Below are 14,059 nucleotides of genomic sequence, written 5' to 3' on the forward strand. Positions count from 1 at the left end.
ACCACACTCTCCGTGACTCCCTTGTTCGCTCCACACTGCCCTCCAACCCCACCACACCCGGCACCATCCCCTGCAACTGCAGGAAATGCTACACTTGCCCCCACACCTCCTCCCTCACCCCTATCCCAGGCCCCAAGATGACTTTCCATATTAAGCAGAGGTTCACCTGCACATCTGCCAATGTGGTATACTGCATCCACTGTACCCGGTGTGGCTACCTCTACATTGAGGAAACCAAGCAGAGGCTTGGGGTCCGCTTTGCAGAACACCTCCGCTCGGTTCACAATAAACAACTGCACCTCCCAGTTGCAAACCATTTCCACTCTCCCTCCCATTCTTTAGATGACATGTCCATCATGGGCCTCCTGCAGTGCCACAATGATGCCACCCGAAGGTTGCAGGAACAGCAACTCATATTCTGCTTGGGAACCCTGCAGCCCAATGGTATCAATGTGGACTTCACCAGCTTCAAAATCTCCCCTTCTCCCACCGCATCCCAAAACCAGCCCAGTTCGTCCCCTCCCCCCACTGCACCACACAACCAGCCCAGCTCTTCCCCTCCACCCACTGCATCCCAAAACCAGTCCAACCTGTCTCTGCCTCCCTAACCTGTTCTTCCTCTCACCCATCCCTTCCTCCCACCCCAAGCCGCACCTCTATCTCCTACCTACTAACCTCATCCCACCTCCTTGACCTGTCCGTCTTCCCTGGACTGAGCTATCCCCTCCCTACCTCCCCACCTATCTTCTTTTCTCTCCATCTTCGGTCCGCCTCCCCCTCTCTCCCTATTTATTCCAGAACCCTCACCCAATCCTCCTCCTCTGATGAAGGGTCTAGGCCCGAAATGTCAGCTTTTGTGCTCCTGAGATGCTGCTTGGCCTGCTGTGTTCATCCAGCCTCACATTTCATTATATTGGATTCTCCAGCATCTTCAGTTCCCATTATCACTGAACATTTTAACTTTGTTTTAATTAACAACCAGCCCTAATGTAAACTCAATTGCTTTCTTCATTGAATTTTTAATGTGACAAAGTAGTAAGTAATAAATAGCCCAGGTACTTAGATCAATCTGATCAGTTGATTATGTGGCTCTTAAGCTTCAGAAACATTTTCGCTTTCATAATTGATTTTGTTTCACTTCTTTAAAATAGAACTAGCACTTGCATCAGATTAAGCAACAGAGGGATTCTACACTTGCTGTACAAAATCAGTTGCTTTATAATATTGAATTTGACTCATACTGTTTGAAATAGTACATTGAGAACTCCAGAGATAGTGTGATTGAATTTCTGCATTGAAAGAAAGGTGAAAAGGAACTCATTATTTTGTGGTCGTATATTTGAATACATTTATGTGTGCATTATTATGATCTCTGATATTTTTACTGTACAAGTCAGATGCCAGAGAGGAATCTGGCTTGATTAATCGTACTTTTATTTGTTTTGGGTTTAACAAAGTGATCCTTCACTGAAGCATGCATTGCTGAAGGGGTTGGTTTAACAACAAAATGGAAGTTTATTGTAATAGGAAAGCAGATAAAGTAGAATAATCCAAAATATCTACTTACAAATTCAAAGATTTTAAAACACAGTAAAAATATAATGCTGTTTACCCCAAATCTCACTTTTTCTGAATTGAAAAGAAACAAAACACTTTTTGTATGGAGCACAAAACACATCCTGATTCAGTACCCTGATAAAGACCACTTGTAATATGCTGACACCAGAATCCCAGTACCTAACACCTTGTGGGTTTAAGTCACTTCTGCCTTCAATGTTTAGATTAGAACTAGATAGCTTTTTCACAAAGCTATGACAAACTTGAGCTTCAGTGTACTGAGCGTGACATAACCTCTTCAGGGCTTTTATGTTAACACTTCTGGCCTGTGACTAACTGTAACCCTTATTTCCAAGGTCATCCAATTTGCTGCATCTACCATTTCTTTCTTCGGAGCACTGTTATATACAGCCAGTCCTGTTCCAGTGACAGACTGCTTACTCAAAATCAAAAGTGAAGCTTAAAGTCTGTCTTTTTCAGCATTTACTTTAAGCTTAAAAAGTGCCAAACCATTTGACCAAATCTTTGAGGCCTTTTTATTCACCATGTTGGGTTAAAAGTGATCCAAGGCAACCAGAAAGTCCAGTAGAGTGAATGAGTTTTGTGCACTACTGCCATGCTTCAAAAACTATTTCTAAAATAAATTGCCATAGTTACAGAAACGTTTACAAGTTAATTATGAATTTTAGTCAGAAAGAAAATCTACTAGGGGTTTACCAACCCCAAAACCATAATCCCAGACTCTGACCAAATCGTGTTCAAGTTTTTATGTATATTTGGCTTACATCATTGTATCATTCGCATCTCAGTACTATATGTTAGAATCGTCAGTGAATTGAAATACACTGAGGCAAGTTGATAATTTCATTGGTGTGTAGTTGGGCTATGCTATAAATAGGGATTGTATTTGGCTACGTATGGTAAATGTAATACAGTGTAATTCATGTTTGGCACTGAAGTTTTCTTTTAAATTACAGTGAAGGTAGTAATTTGACTCCAGCACATCACTTCCCTGACTTCAGATTTAAGACCTATGCTCCAGTGGCATTTCGTTACTTTAGGGAACTCTTTGGCATTCGACCAGATGATTATTTGGTGAGTGTGGTTATCTTGAATACCGGGTTTTGTATGCCACAACTCCTTTTCAGTTGAATTGCATTTCAGATGTGAAACAAAATTATTCTTGCTTGCTGGCTCTCTCTAGCGAATTGCATGGAATGTTGTCATGGGCTTCATTAAGGCAAGATTGTGGATGGGTTTGAGATATTTATTTTAGTATGTATAGTATGCTGCATGACCTACAAGATCACAATAGTAGCATTATAATTTAAGCTTCGGCCTTTCTGAAGACTGTATTTTGAGTAATGTAGCCCTGTGATAAACAGTCTGTAATTTCAGGCCTGTAACAGATGCAAAATAAAATTTTGTATAAGAAACATGAATGTCATATTACTTCAGTTTTATGGTTTCAAATCTGAATTCTGTTCCCCCCACTCCAGTAAAATGCTTCCAACCTCCCATTGGGGAAGGGCATTAAATTCTGCTTACTAAATGTGTTATTGGTCATCTGAGCTTCCATTATGGAAACTAAAGCTAATTAATCATTCAAGTATGTTACAAGCAAGACATGAGATCTTCAGCTTTATTTCTCTTTTTGTAATAAAATTTTAACTGCATTTGTTAATTAATTGAGTCTCAACACTTGACACAAATGAGATCATGTCAAGAACTAACTGAAGTTCTGAGGAAGGGGTGCTGGACCAGAAACGTTAACTCTGATTTCTCCTCAATGATGCAGCCAGATCTGCTGTGCCTTTCCAGCAACTTTTTTGTTTCTGATTTACGGCATCCATAGTACTTTCAGTTTTTACTGGACACTTAGTGCCTGTCTGGAGTTTATTGTGTTGCATTTTCCCCAAAGGAAGTGTCGCAAAGCCTCTTGTCACCTCATCGGCTGATGGGTGAGACCCTCTTTGCCCATTAAATTCTTTACAAAGTTATACAAAACCTCTATTTAGTTTTTGTTCCATTTCTCCCAAAGTATTGACTAAATTATACATCCTGAGGCAGGATCTTATTTGTAATATAGCACTTTTTCGTGTAGCTGCTGTAATAAAACTGTAAGTAGTTATCAGAGGGTGAGTATAGTTAGCCCAGGAAACTACTTTGTTGATATCACCAGCAATTTTGATTGGCTTTCTTTCCCCACAGTTTTACCTTCCTCTGCCTTCTCTGCAGATGCACCTGGACTTTCACTGTTACACGATATAGTGTGAGGAAATCAAAATTCTAAAACAAAAGCCAAATACTGAGAAGCTGGAAATTTGAAATAAAAGCAAAGCACGAGAGAAACTCAGTAGGTCTGGCAGCACCTGTGGAATAGGCAGCACATTACATTTCAAGTCCGATATGACGACTTTGGAACTGAAGAGAGATCTGAAAAAGTAATGGGTTTTGTGCTGTAGAAAAGGATGAGGAGAGCAAATGGTTTAGAAGGTGAGGGAAGCAAGAGATCACAACTGTCATAGAACAAAAGACAAAGGGATCGTAATGGTTGTAGAAGAGAGAGAGATACCAGAGTAGATATTAATGATAGAATATATTCAGCTGTGCTCAAAGCAAAATCAAGTAAATCAGACACTGAGGGAGGGATTGAGACAGCAGATTGGAGAACAGAATTAACTGTCTGAGGTTCTTGAACTAGGTGGCACAATGGTTTAGTGGTTAGCACTGCTGCCTCACAGTGCCAGGGACCTGGGTTCTATTCCACCCTCAGGCGACTCTCTGGAGTTTGCACATTCCCTGCCTGCGTGGGTTTCCTCCGGTTTCCTCCCACAGTCCAAAGATGTGCAGGCTAGGTGGATTGGCCATGCTAAATTGCCCATTGTGTTTAGGGATGTGTAGATTAGGTGGAGTTATAGGGGGGATGAGTCTAGGTGGGAAGCTCTGAGGTTCAGTGTGGACTTGTTGGGTGAAGGGCTTTTTTTCCATACTATAGGGGATTTAAATGAATAAGTAATTGATTTTGAATTCACAAGTGCTGTTAAGTGCCTGAACTAAGCTGCTGTTCCTGCAAATGTGTTGGGCTTCACTATCATTGCACTATCTCTGAAACAGAAATGTGAGCATGACAGCAAAAGCATTAAATGACAAGTGACCAGAACAGTAGGATTGTACTTGCTGACTGAGTTTCTTCTTCCCAATGCAGAGGAAACTGTTTTGAACAGTTATTACAATGGACTAGGTTGAAAAAAGTACAAGTTAATCTCTCCTTCACCTGGATAGTGGTTTTGTGCCCTGGACGGTGAGAAGGGAGGGAATAAAAGGGCCGTCTGAGTGCATGCTGGGTCATTGGGAGGGATGCAAGGCATTGGGTGATAGAAAAGTGAGCCAAATATTAGAGAAAGGATAGTCCCTTCAGAATTGTGACAGGGGAAGGGAAGGAAGATGTATTTGATGATGGCATTATCATGCTTGAAACAGCAGAAATGATGCAGGTTGATCCTTTTGAATATGGATGCTGATGGAGTGTAAAGGCAGCCAAGGGGAAACCTATCACAGATCAGGAAGGGAGTAGAAAAGGTCAGATCAGAAATGTGGGCAAATGCTTTGGTCATGGCTGAACACACTGAAGGGTAGGGGAGGGAAGGATTTCCTCTGAAGTAAACAGAACATGCCAGAACCACATTGTGAAAGGTAGCATCAGGGTACAGATGTAATTTTAAAATACCTACTCAATGAGATTCCAGGGAATGCATATTTGAGCTTTTATAACGTAAACTTTTCTGAATTTATTTTGTTGGTATTGAACAAAGAAATAACTGTGATTATATGCAGACCATTAAAAATGGTGGGTAAATTAGTCGTAAATGTATCAACAAAATTTGGATTCTAGATAAAAGCTTGTTTTTAATGTGTTTTCTGACAGTATTCATTGTGCAATGAACCCTTGATTGAACTGTCCAATCCTGGTGCCAGTGGTTCTCTCTTTTATGTGACTAGTGATGATGAGTTCATAATAAAGACTGTTGTAAACAAAGAAGCAGAATTTCTGCAAAAATTGCTTCCAGGTTATTATATGGTGAGTAAATTCTCTCCATCCACTCTTTAACCATTCCCCATTTTTACCACCTCCTCTTTTAAAGGTCTTGACCCTTGCTAGAATATTGTTCCATAGACACCATAACCATTTGGTACCTCAGCCAACTGTCATCCACATGAGGCCTGAGATGCTGTATGGTAGTCAGTTATTGGATATATTTGTGTGTGGAATCTGATGCACTTCTCATCAGCCAGCTATCTAACTCTTATGCAATCTCTGATATGTATTAAGTATTTCTATTCCATTTCAATTCACCCATAGGAGAAAAATTGAATGTTAATTTTAAAACGAAATGACATCCAGTGACTCTGGGGATGATTTTGGAAATTTGGCAGAAGCCAGAACAGCTTGATCACCAGGCATGTAGTTTTGTGCTGCTAGTCATTTTGCTGACATGTTCCTGCCTCAAGATTGTTTTTGATGAGAATGGTTCAAGGGCTGCCTTTTAGCAGCCGATATCCATTTGATTATTAAAAGTGTTTGTTATCAGAGAATGACACAACATGGGGATTGGGACACTCTAGCCAAAATCTAGACAAAAGTCTTGGCATGTGGAGCATTATCCTACGTTCTTGACATATGAAAGATGATATTCATTCATGTATTTCGCTAATGTATTGAAAGTAGTTCCTTTTATTTTGTTCCAGAATCTGAATCAAAACCCAAGGACTCTCTTGCCAAAGTTTTATGGACTTTATTGTGTCCAGTCTGGTGGCAAAAATATCCGAGTGGCAGTGATGAATAATGTGTTACCACGAGTGGTGAAGATGCATTTGAAGTATGATTTAAAAGGTTCAACCTACAAACGGAGAGCTTCAAGAAAAGAGCGTGAGAAATGCAGGCCAACATTCAAAGACCTGGACTTCATGCAGGATTTCGCAGATGGGTTACTTTTGGACACAGACACGAACAGCGCTCTGATTAAAACTCTACAGAGAGATTGTCTGGTAGGGCTACAATCTGTGTTATAAAGCTTTTAAGGGAGAATATAATATGACTTGACAGTAATGTTCTAGTTTAGAGCGAGGAACTGATTTGAAAAATAGTTTCTAATGATTTGATCAAATAACACTCGGAAAGAATGAGGAACAAGAATGTCAATATGTACAAGAGATCGAGGAAAAAGAAACAAAATTAGATTAAAGAAGATAACTCTAAAGGAGACCTGGCACCACCATGGAAGATATGATTTTAAGGGCCACGCGTGTTACCTTTTGGAAGTAGAATGATAAGTAAAAATTGGAATAAGTATTTTTCTAACACCTTTTTAAATCCTTGTCTCAATTGATTGGTGAACGGTTTATCTGACCAAAGTGTTTCTCCAGGACGTGTGGTGTGCGTAGGGTTTAGCCACTGTTTTCCCAGACCTAAACCAATACGTAATAATGTAAATGCTTACAATTTAATGTAATTTATCTGAGATTAGAAGGATTACTTCAGTTTTGTAGCATGTTTCTTATTTCAGGTTGAATATGCTTTAATGAAATTTTAAAAATGCTCTATTTAAATTATTTTTAAAATTGGAATGTTTTGGAATATTTTAATTACAATTTGTTTAATTTTGTGCTGTCAGTCAAATTTTCAAGTTGGATTGCTTGACTTCCCCTCATTCTTGTTTGGAGCATCATTAATTATTGTATTTCTGTCTTCCTATGATCTTAATAGGTTTTAGAGAGCTTTAAAATCATGGATTACAGTTTACTGTTAGGAGTTCACAATTTGGACCAAGCAGAACGTGAAAGACAGGCTGAGGGATTACTAAGTACCTCTGATGAGAAGCGACCTATTGCACAGAAAGCTCTATATTCCACAGCCATGGAATCTATTCAAGGTGGAACTTCACGGGGCGAGTCAATCGACACAGATGATACGTATGTGATGTATTTTTAAAGAAATTTGATTTTAACTTCTAGTTTACAAATGAAAATATGATTAACTTGAACTTTGTTTTTATCAACTGCTCTCAAGTAAATGCAGCATGATTTACACTTAATTATATTGCTGAATTGAAGAGCTTCCTTCTGAGTCTTTAAAAGATGTTTCCTCCTGCACCAATGAGAATTCTTGCTTGCCTTCCCCAGAGTCTGGCTCTGCCAATTAAGTGGTTAAATTGTTTTATTTACCTAAGTTCATTTTGAAATCAGGTCATTACAACTTCAGCATGACTTTCATCCAGAATTACTTGTTGCAGCCTTAGGCCCCATCCTTGATAAAGTATCATGGTAACACTGCTCGAATTATATGAATAGCGTAATGACAGTAGAGGTATGTAAGATCCATGTGTCAAGAGAAGAGCACGAGCAACACTTTCAGCATTAGACAGTCTTAGAACTGAGTACTTAATAAGGTGATCTGCGTTTGCACATTGAAGAAATTGTGGAAACTAATTGACAATTAGGTTCAAATTGTGTAACTTAAGCAAGTCCCAAAAAAAGCAATGATTTTTTTCCCGTGAGAAATTGAAATCATTTGTTGTTTGTTACTGTACAATGTTACAGTATTAGGTCATAACATAGTATTTACACTTTCTCCTCTTTGTATTAGGATGGGAGGTATACCTGCCATAAATGGCAAAGGAGAGAGACTTCTCTTGTACATTGGTATAATTGACATTTTGCAGTCCTACAGGTAGGCTATTGTTTCTGCTTAAATGCAGTGAGTAAAATGGAGTTTGAATGGTTTTTCATTTTAACATCTGTGTATTGTGAAAAATAGAATGCAGGCCACTGGTTTTGTTAATTTTCTATTCTTCTCTTGACTGTCCAATTTTTGAGTAAGATTTGCATGGCCTGTAGTAGCCTTTATTTAAGTTTGCTGGTTGAAAACTGTAACGTATTTGGCTTGGAAGTGACATGGCAGCTAAATCTGATTTTGTGCTTATGATACTTCAAGCAGGCGTTGCTGGATAGCAATAAAGAGGTGAAAATGTTTTGTTTGCTTAGTCCAGAATTCAATGACAGTGCTACACCTCGGTTGCTGAACATCAACCTGGGCAAAATTGCCAGATCAGAGGTTCAAAGAGTCATCATGAGCTGAGATACAAATAGAGCTGTTGGAAAATTACAAAGATGCAGTCACAACAGATTTGTTCAACAATACCTAGGTGATGAAGACAATCGCCAAGCTGCCAACAAAAGGAATGTTGGTGATTGCAGCAACTGGAGCAGCAGCACACTGCTGATAGTACTGGGCAAGATCTTCAGCATGTTCTTCCTTCACAGATTGAAATCAGAAGTAGATGCAACCTTTGTGAAGATCAGGTAGATTTCTGGGTTGGAAGATGATGCTTTGAGCAATTCTTTATGTTCAACATAGATTACCAAAAGCCGCTTGATACTAACTATATTGATTTTGAGAGGCTTTTGATAGTATTCATCGGTAGTCATTCCGCTCCATTTCAAGGCTCTACAGCATTCAGGAATGTAAACTTGTATCTTAAAAATCTTGTACCACAACTCCAGCTGCAGCATAAAGATCGGCAAGGGCACTCCAGTCTCCTCCTTCATTAGAGGACTATGCTAAAGTTACATAGTCTTTGTATTCCTTTTCCCCTTGGTTATTGATTTCATCATGAGGAAAGTGATGATAGATGCAGACTTTAGCATCTGTGACAACAACACCAGTTGATAAACCTGGATTTTGTAGATGACATCATCTTGCTTAGTGAAGAATCAATGACGCTCCAAGACATGACAACCAGTCTGTAGAGTAGAAGCATGAAACTGGCTGTACGTCAGCTATGAGAAGACCAAGTTGATCATCATTGGCTGGCAACAAACCTCCCATCCTCATTATCATTGAACACCAGGATATTGAAGTCACAGATCACTTTCTTTCCCTAAAAAAAAGTAACATCTCCAGGGAGGGTGATATAGCAGATGACGTCCATAAAAGAAGCAGTAAAGCAACTTCAGTTTTCCAATCAATCGCATGGTATGGGCATCCAACACCATGCAAAGGTATGCCTCCACATATCTGATGTACCAAGTTCAATCTATGCCAGCGGGACGTAGAAGAGAACAACAAACAAGTCATTTAAGTTGGATAATTTCCAGCAGTATTGCCTACATAAGTCCCTGGGTATTCATTTATAGAGATCACCAATTAGAGGGCCATATAGAACTGGCCAGAGGTGTCAATAGCGCATTGTGGCAGAGACACAGCTGGTATGCAGTTTTTTTTTCCATAGAATCCCTACAGTGTGGAAGCAGGCCCTCCAGCCCAACAAGTCTACACCGACCCTCAGAGCCTCCCACCTGGACCCATCCCCCTATAACGTAGCTAATCTATCCATCCTTGAACACTATCGGCAAGTTAACATAGCCAATCCACCTAGCCTGCACATCTTTGGAATATGGGAGTAAACCGGACCACCCGGAGGAAACCCACGCAGACACAGGGAGAATGTGCAAACTGCACACAGACAGTCGCCTGAGGATATAATTGAACCTGGGTCCCTGGCACTGTGCAGCAGCAGTGTTAACCGCTGACCCACTGTGCCTGGAGTGACAATTAAATGGACAAGACCAGATGGCAAAAGACAATGTTGACAAAAGACCTGATGAAGTATATTTAAGAACAATTTTAAAGACATTTTAAAATTCATTCATGAGATGTGGGTGTCACTGGATGGCCACCATTTGTTGTCCGTAAGAAGGTGATGGTGAGGTACCTTCTGAACTGCTGCAATCCTGTTGGTGTAAGTAGACACATAAAGCTGTTTGGAGGGAGTTACAGGATTTTGACTCAATGTCAATGAAGGAACAGCCATATGTTTACAAATTGGGATTAAAAGTGGCTTGGAGGGGTACTTGCTGGTGGTGAAGTTCCACAAATCTGCTGCCCTTGTCTTCTCGATGCTACTTTTCATGAGTTTGGAAGATGCTATCGAATGAGTCTTGTTGAATTCAAGAGTGGAACAGCATCAGGACTGGACTGAAAGAAATTGAAACATGCTGGTGGCAGAGTCCCATATAGGACCACATGGTTTAAAAGATGCACTGAGACCAAGTGAAGGAATCCAGCTGTTACTTAGCCCAAGGATAGCTAGGTCCGGTCAAAGAGTCGGGCACTTTTCTCATTTGTGTAAATTAGATCCTCACTGATTTTACCACAAGTCACTAAGGGCTGAAAGCAATTTTCTTTTTTCCCTGTTTGTACTCTTTCTAGACCTGAGCTCATTCTATTAGTGCACTTGCTGGAAGTCAGATTTAACACTAAAGTTTTATGTGTTGCTCTGATTACATATTAGCAACTGTACCAAATGTGTGCACTGTATGATTTCACAAAGAAATGAGGTTAATGTTCATATAATCTGTTTAGTAATACTCATTGAGGTTTATGAGTGCAGTTGTCTGTTCTTAAAATAATGTTATGGGATCTAAGCATTCATTCCAAGGGACTAGATGCCTGGATTTAATATTATCTAAATAATGTCATTTGAAAGATGGCTTTATCATCAATGCAGCAGTTCCAATACTGCATTGAGGTGTTAGCCTAGATTATATGATGGTGTCTATTTAATGCCACAATCTTTTTATTCTCATGAAAGTGCTAAAGTTTGTTGGTGTTGAAACGATGTTTTCCATCTTAACATAAATAGATTGAGGTTTAATAGGAATTAATGTTAATCTCACTATGTAGATGTTTATTTTCAGATTAATCAAGAAATTGGAGCACACTTGGAAAGCACTTGTTCATGATGGTGTAAGTTTCTTTTCATCCTAAAATGATACAATTGAAATGTTTCACATCAACCGTACACTATATGGTAATACTTAAAAATCATGGGAAACCAATTGCACCTTTCACCTGAAGCTCTGGATTTGTGTCCAGGATTTCATTTTCAGTTATCTCATGATTGTCAGGAGAATGTAAAAACAAAACAAAAAAAACTTCTAAAAATCTTTAACGCAGTGCCTGATAATTAAATATTTAATGGCTTGATTCTGCAGCTCTAAATTAGTTAGTCATCACTGGTCTAAGTTTGTTAAGAATAACTGCTCCTTTCCAAAACGTAACAGTTGAGTAATCTTATTCTTGTTTGCTTCTATAGGACACTGTGTCAGTGCACAGGCCAAACTTCTATGCTGAAAGGTTTTATAAATTTATGAGCAACACTGTCTTCAGAAAGACATCACGTAAGTAAGGTTTGTACTGTGGTCAGAGACGCAATCTTTCAATCTGGTACTTCTGACTAAGGCTACCATGAATTGAGTTAGAAAGCTTTTTAAAAGAAAACAGATTGCTATGGAGTCCACATGTAACACAGTACATGAAGGGCTATTCATTATGATTGAGTTTAGACAGAGAGGCAACAGGTAGTTCTACTGTAGGGATATGCCAGCTAAATTTGGTCCTATCAAAATATATTTATCTCCAGTAGAGGGTGGCTAACAGTTATCTATCCTTGACTATGGGAAACACAGGCTGATCTCATGTACCTATTCCTACAGTACAGATATCAGCAGAAGTTTAGAATAAAGCTTGTTAATTGGTATGTTTTAATTCACCACAGTGGGGTGCATTTATCCACTGAAAAATAACAAATTTTACTGAAGTAGTTATTATCACATCTTTCAGAAATGTCTGAAGGTGTTTAATGCAGAATTAGTGGCTTTTCTACACTTCACCAAATACAATGCAGATGATAATGAAACTATTTTGCATGCAGAAAGATCCTGCAACAATCTAAAAAGGATTATTTGTTAATCTTAACTTTCATTGAAACAGGAATCTTGGTTACACCATGTCCCAGGACAGTATAGTGGCATAGAGCCTTTAAACATGATTTATATTAACCTTGATGTCTGATATGTCTCATTCATTGACGTTCACTTAACATTTCAATTTCATAACATGACAGCCTTGAAGTCTTCCCCATCCAAGAAAGGACGTGCTTCTCTACCAGTTCCTAAATATATTGGTCCAGGGCAAGCTTTTTCTGCCAGTCAGATTCCTACAGAAGATGAAGATAAACGGTATGACCTGCGGGGAGCTAGGAGCTTCCCAACTCTTGAAGATGAAGGTAATTGTCCCTACAACAGAATCCCTTCAAATTTTTATCTCTCTCCAATAACCCTTTACGTAAAAATATAAAGTTTATGCACTGCTGGTGTTGATTCTCCTCACATGAGAATACCAGTATACCGAATGGTACACTGCCATTTATCAGTTTGGCTCAATTTCCAGAACATCTAAATCTATTTGCAGAAATTTGTTCTCCATTCCTAAAACAAATGATCTCATCTGTAAACTTGCAGATCATTATTATAATGCCTATATGCAGGTAATTTATGAAGATAGTTAACAGCAAAGATTCTGACACTGATCCCCTAGAGACATTTCTAATCAATGGCCTCTAATCAGTTACTTCTAAGTAGATCTACAGCTATGAATAGTAGTGTTCTGCCAATGGGAATACAGTTAAATCTAATTCCTTGTAAGCAGTTTACTGATTCCACAAAATTTCTACTTATGGTGAGGCCTCTGAAAATACCACTGCCACCCACTAATTAGTAAAAGGATTTTAGTAAGTTTGTAGGACACTACCAGTTTTATCAGTATTTTCAGTTTTATCAGTTGCTCTAATGGCTAAATTAACTTCTGGATCTAATCTAACTTAACTTAAAAAGCATGCCCAATGATCTATTTGGCAGTCTTTACTTGCAGGTGACCTTAGACTGAAAGGTCTACACTTCTCCTAAACTGACTTGTCATGCTTTTGTGAAAATTAAAACAATTTGAGCGTCCTTCCAATTCAAGGAAACAAGTCCTATTACTAGTGATATTTTAGTAAGGAGCTGTTAAAACAAGTGACCCAGCTCTTTAATCACCTTTTGTGTGCATGTCATCTGACAGGATCCTGATTTATTAAGTTTATGTAATTTGCGTGAACTGTAAGGAATAACCAGAAGGCAGCTACATAGTCATAACATTGAGCTGAACAGGATCCCTCCTCACTCATTTTTAACTTGGATAATTTATCTTCATGTTGTGGTAGGGTAGTAGTTTTTTTTCTGATGTTGGTAGCTTTTTAACTTTTTTAGGACTGTTAGGCCGGCCAGATCTCCTTCCTTGCACTCCCCCTTCATTTGAAGAAGCAACTACAGCTTCAATAGCAACAACCCTGTCATCAACAACATCCTTGTCAATAACAGAACAGTCACCATCAGAAGGCTCAGAGCATCATCATCGCTACAGGTATGTAGCATGAGTTTGAATCCTTTGGGTAGACTTACCTTCAGTAACCAATCCAGCTGTCTGTATGTCTCATGCTTTAAAAACTATCCTTAATATTTGGCTATTGCTTCTCATGATTGTAATAGAACTCAGTGCCTATTCCTTCCATCATCTTTGTTGGCAGTTACCCTGTCTGTTCTGTATTGTACAATCATAACT

The 14,059-nt window shown here is 39.0% G+C and overlaps 1 protein-coding gene across 5 annotated transcripts in view; it reads left to right on the plus strand.

Annotated features, from left to right (window-relative positions):
- The window catches only part of LOC125465785 (phosphatidylinositol 4-phosphate 5-kinase type-1 gamma-like), a 91,338-nt gene that overhangs the window by 54,349 nt on the left and 22,930 nt on the right, over window positions 1-14,059 (plus strand). For all 5 annotated transcript variants that reach the window (XM_048559635.2, XM_048559637.2, XM_048559638.2 and 2 more), the window contains exons 5-13: window positions 2,535-2,652; window positions 5,486-5,638; window positions 6,307-6,606; window positions 7,325-7,530; window positions 8,204-8,287; window positions 11,317-11,365; window positions 11,715-11,799; window positions 12,525-12,686; window positions 13,708-13,861. In XM_048559635.2, the coding sequence (XP_048415592.1) occupies window positions 2,535-2,652; window positions 5,486-5,638; window positions 6,307-6,606; window positions 7,325-7,530; window positions 8,204-8,287; window positions 11,317-11,365; window positions 11,715-11,799; window positions 12,525-12,686; window positions 13,708-13,861 (1,311 nt within the window). The remainder of the gene's footprint in view (window positions 1-2,534; window positions 2,653-5,485; window positions 5,639-6,306; window positions 6,607-7,324; window positions 7,531-8,203; window positions 8,288-11,316; window positions 11,366-11,714; window positions 11,800-12,524; window positions 12,687-13,707; window positions 13,862-14,059) is intronic.

This window comes from Stegostoma tigrinum, chromosome 30, assembly GCF_030684315.1.
Source record: "Stegostoma tigrinum isolate sSteTig4 chromosome 30, sSteTig4.hap1, whole genome shotgun sequence".
Classification (NCBI taxonomy): domain Eukaryota; kingdom Metazoa; phylum Chordata; class Chondrichthyes; order Orectolobiformes; family Stegostomatidae; genus Stegostoma; species Stegostoma tigrinum.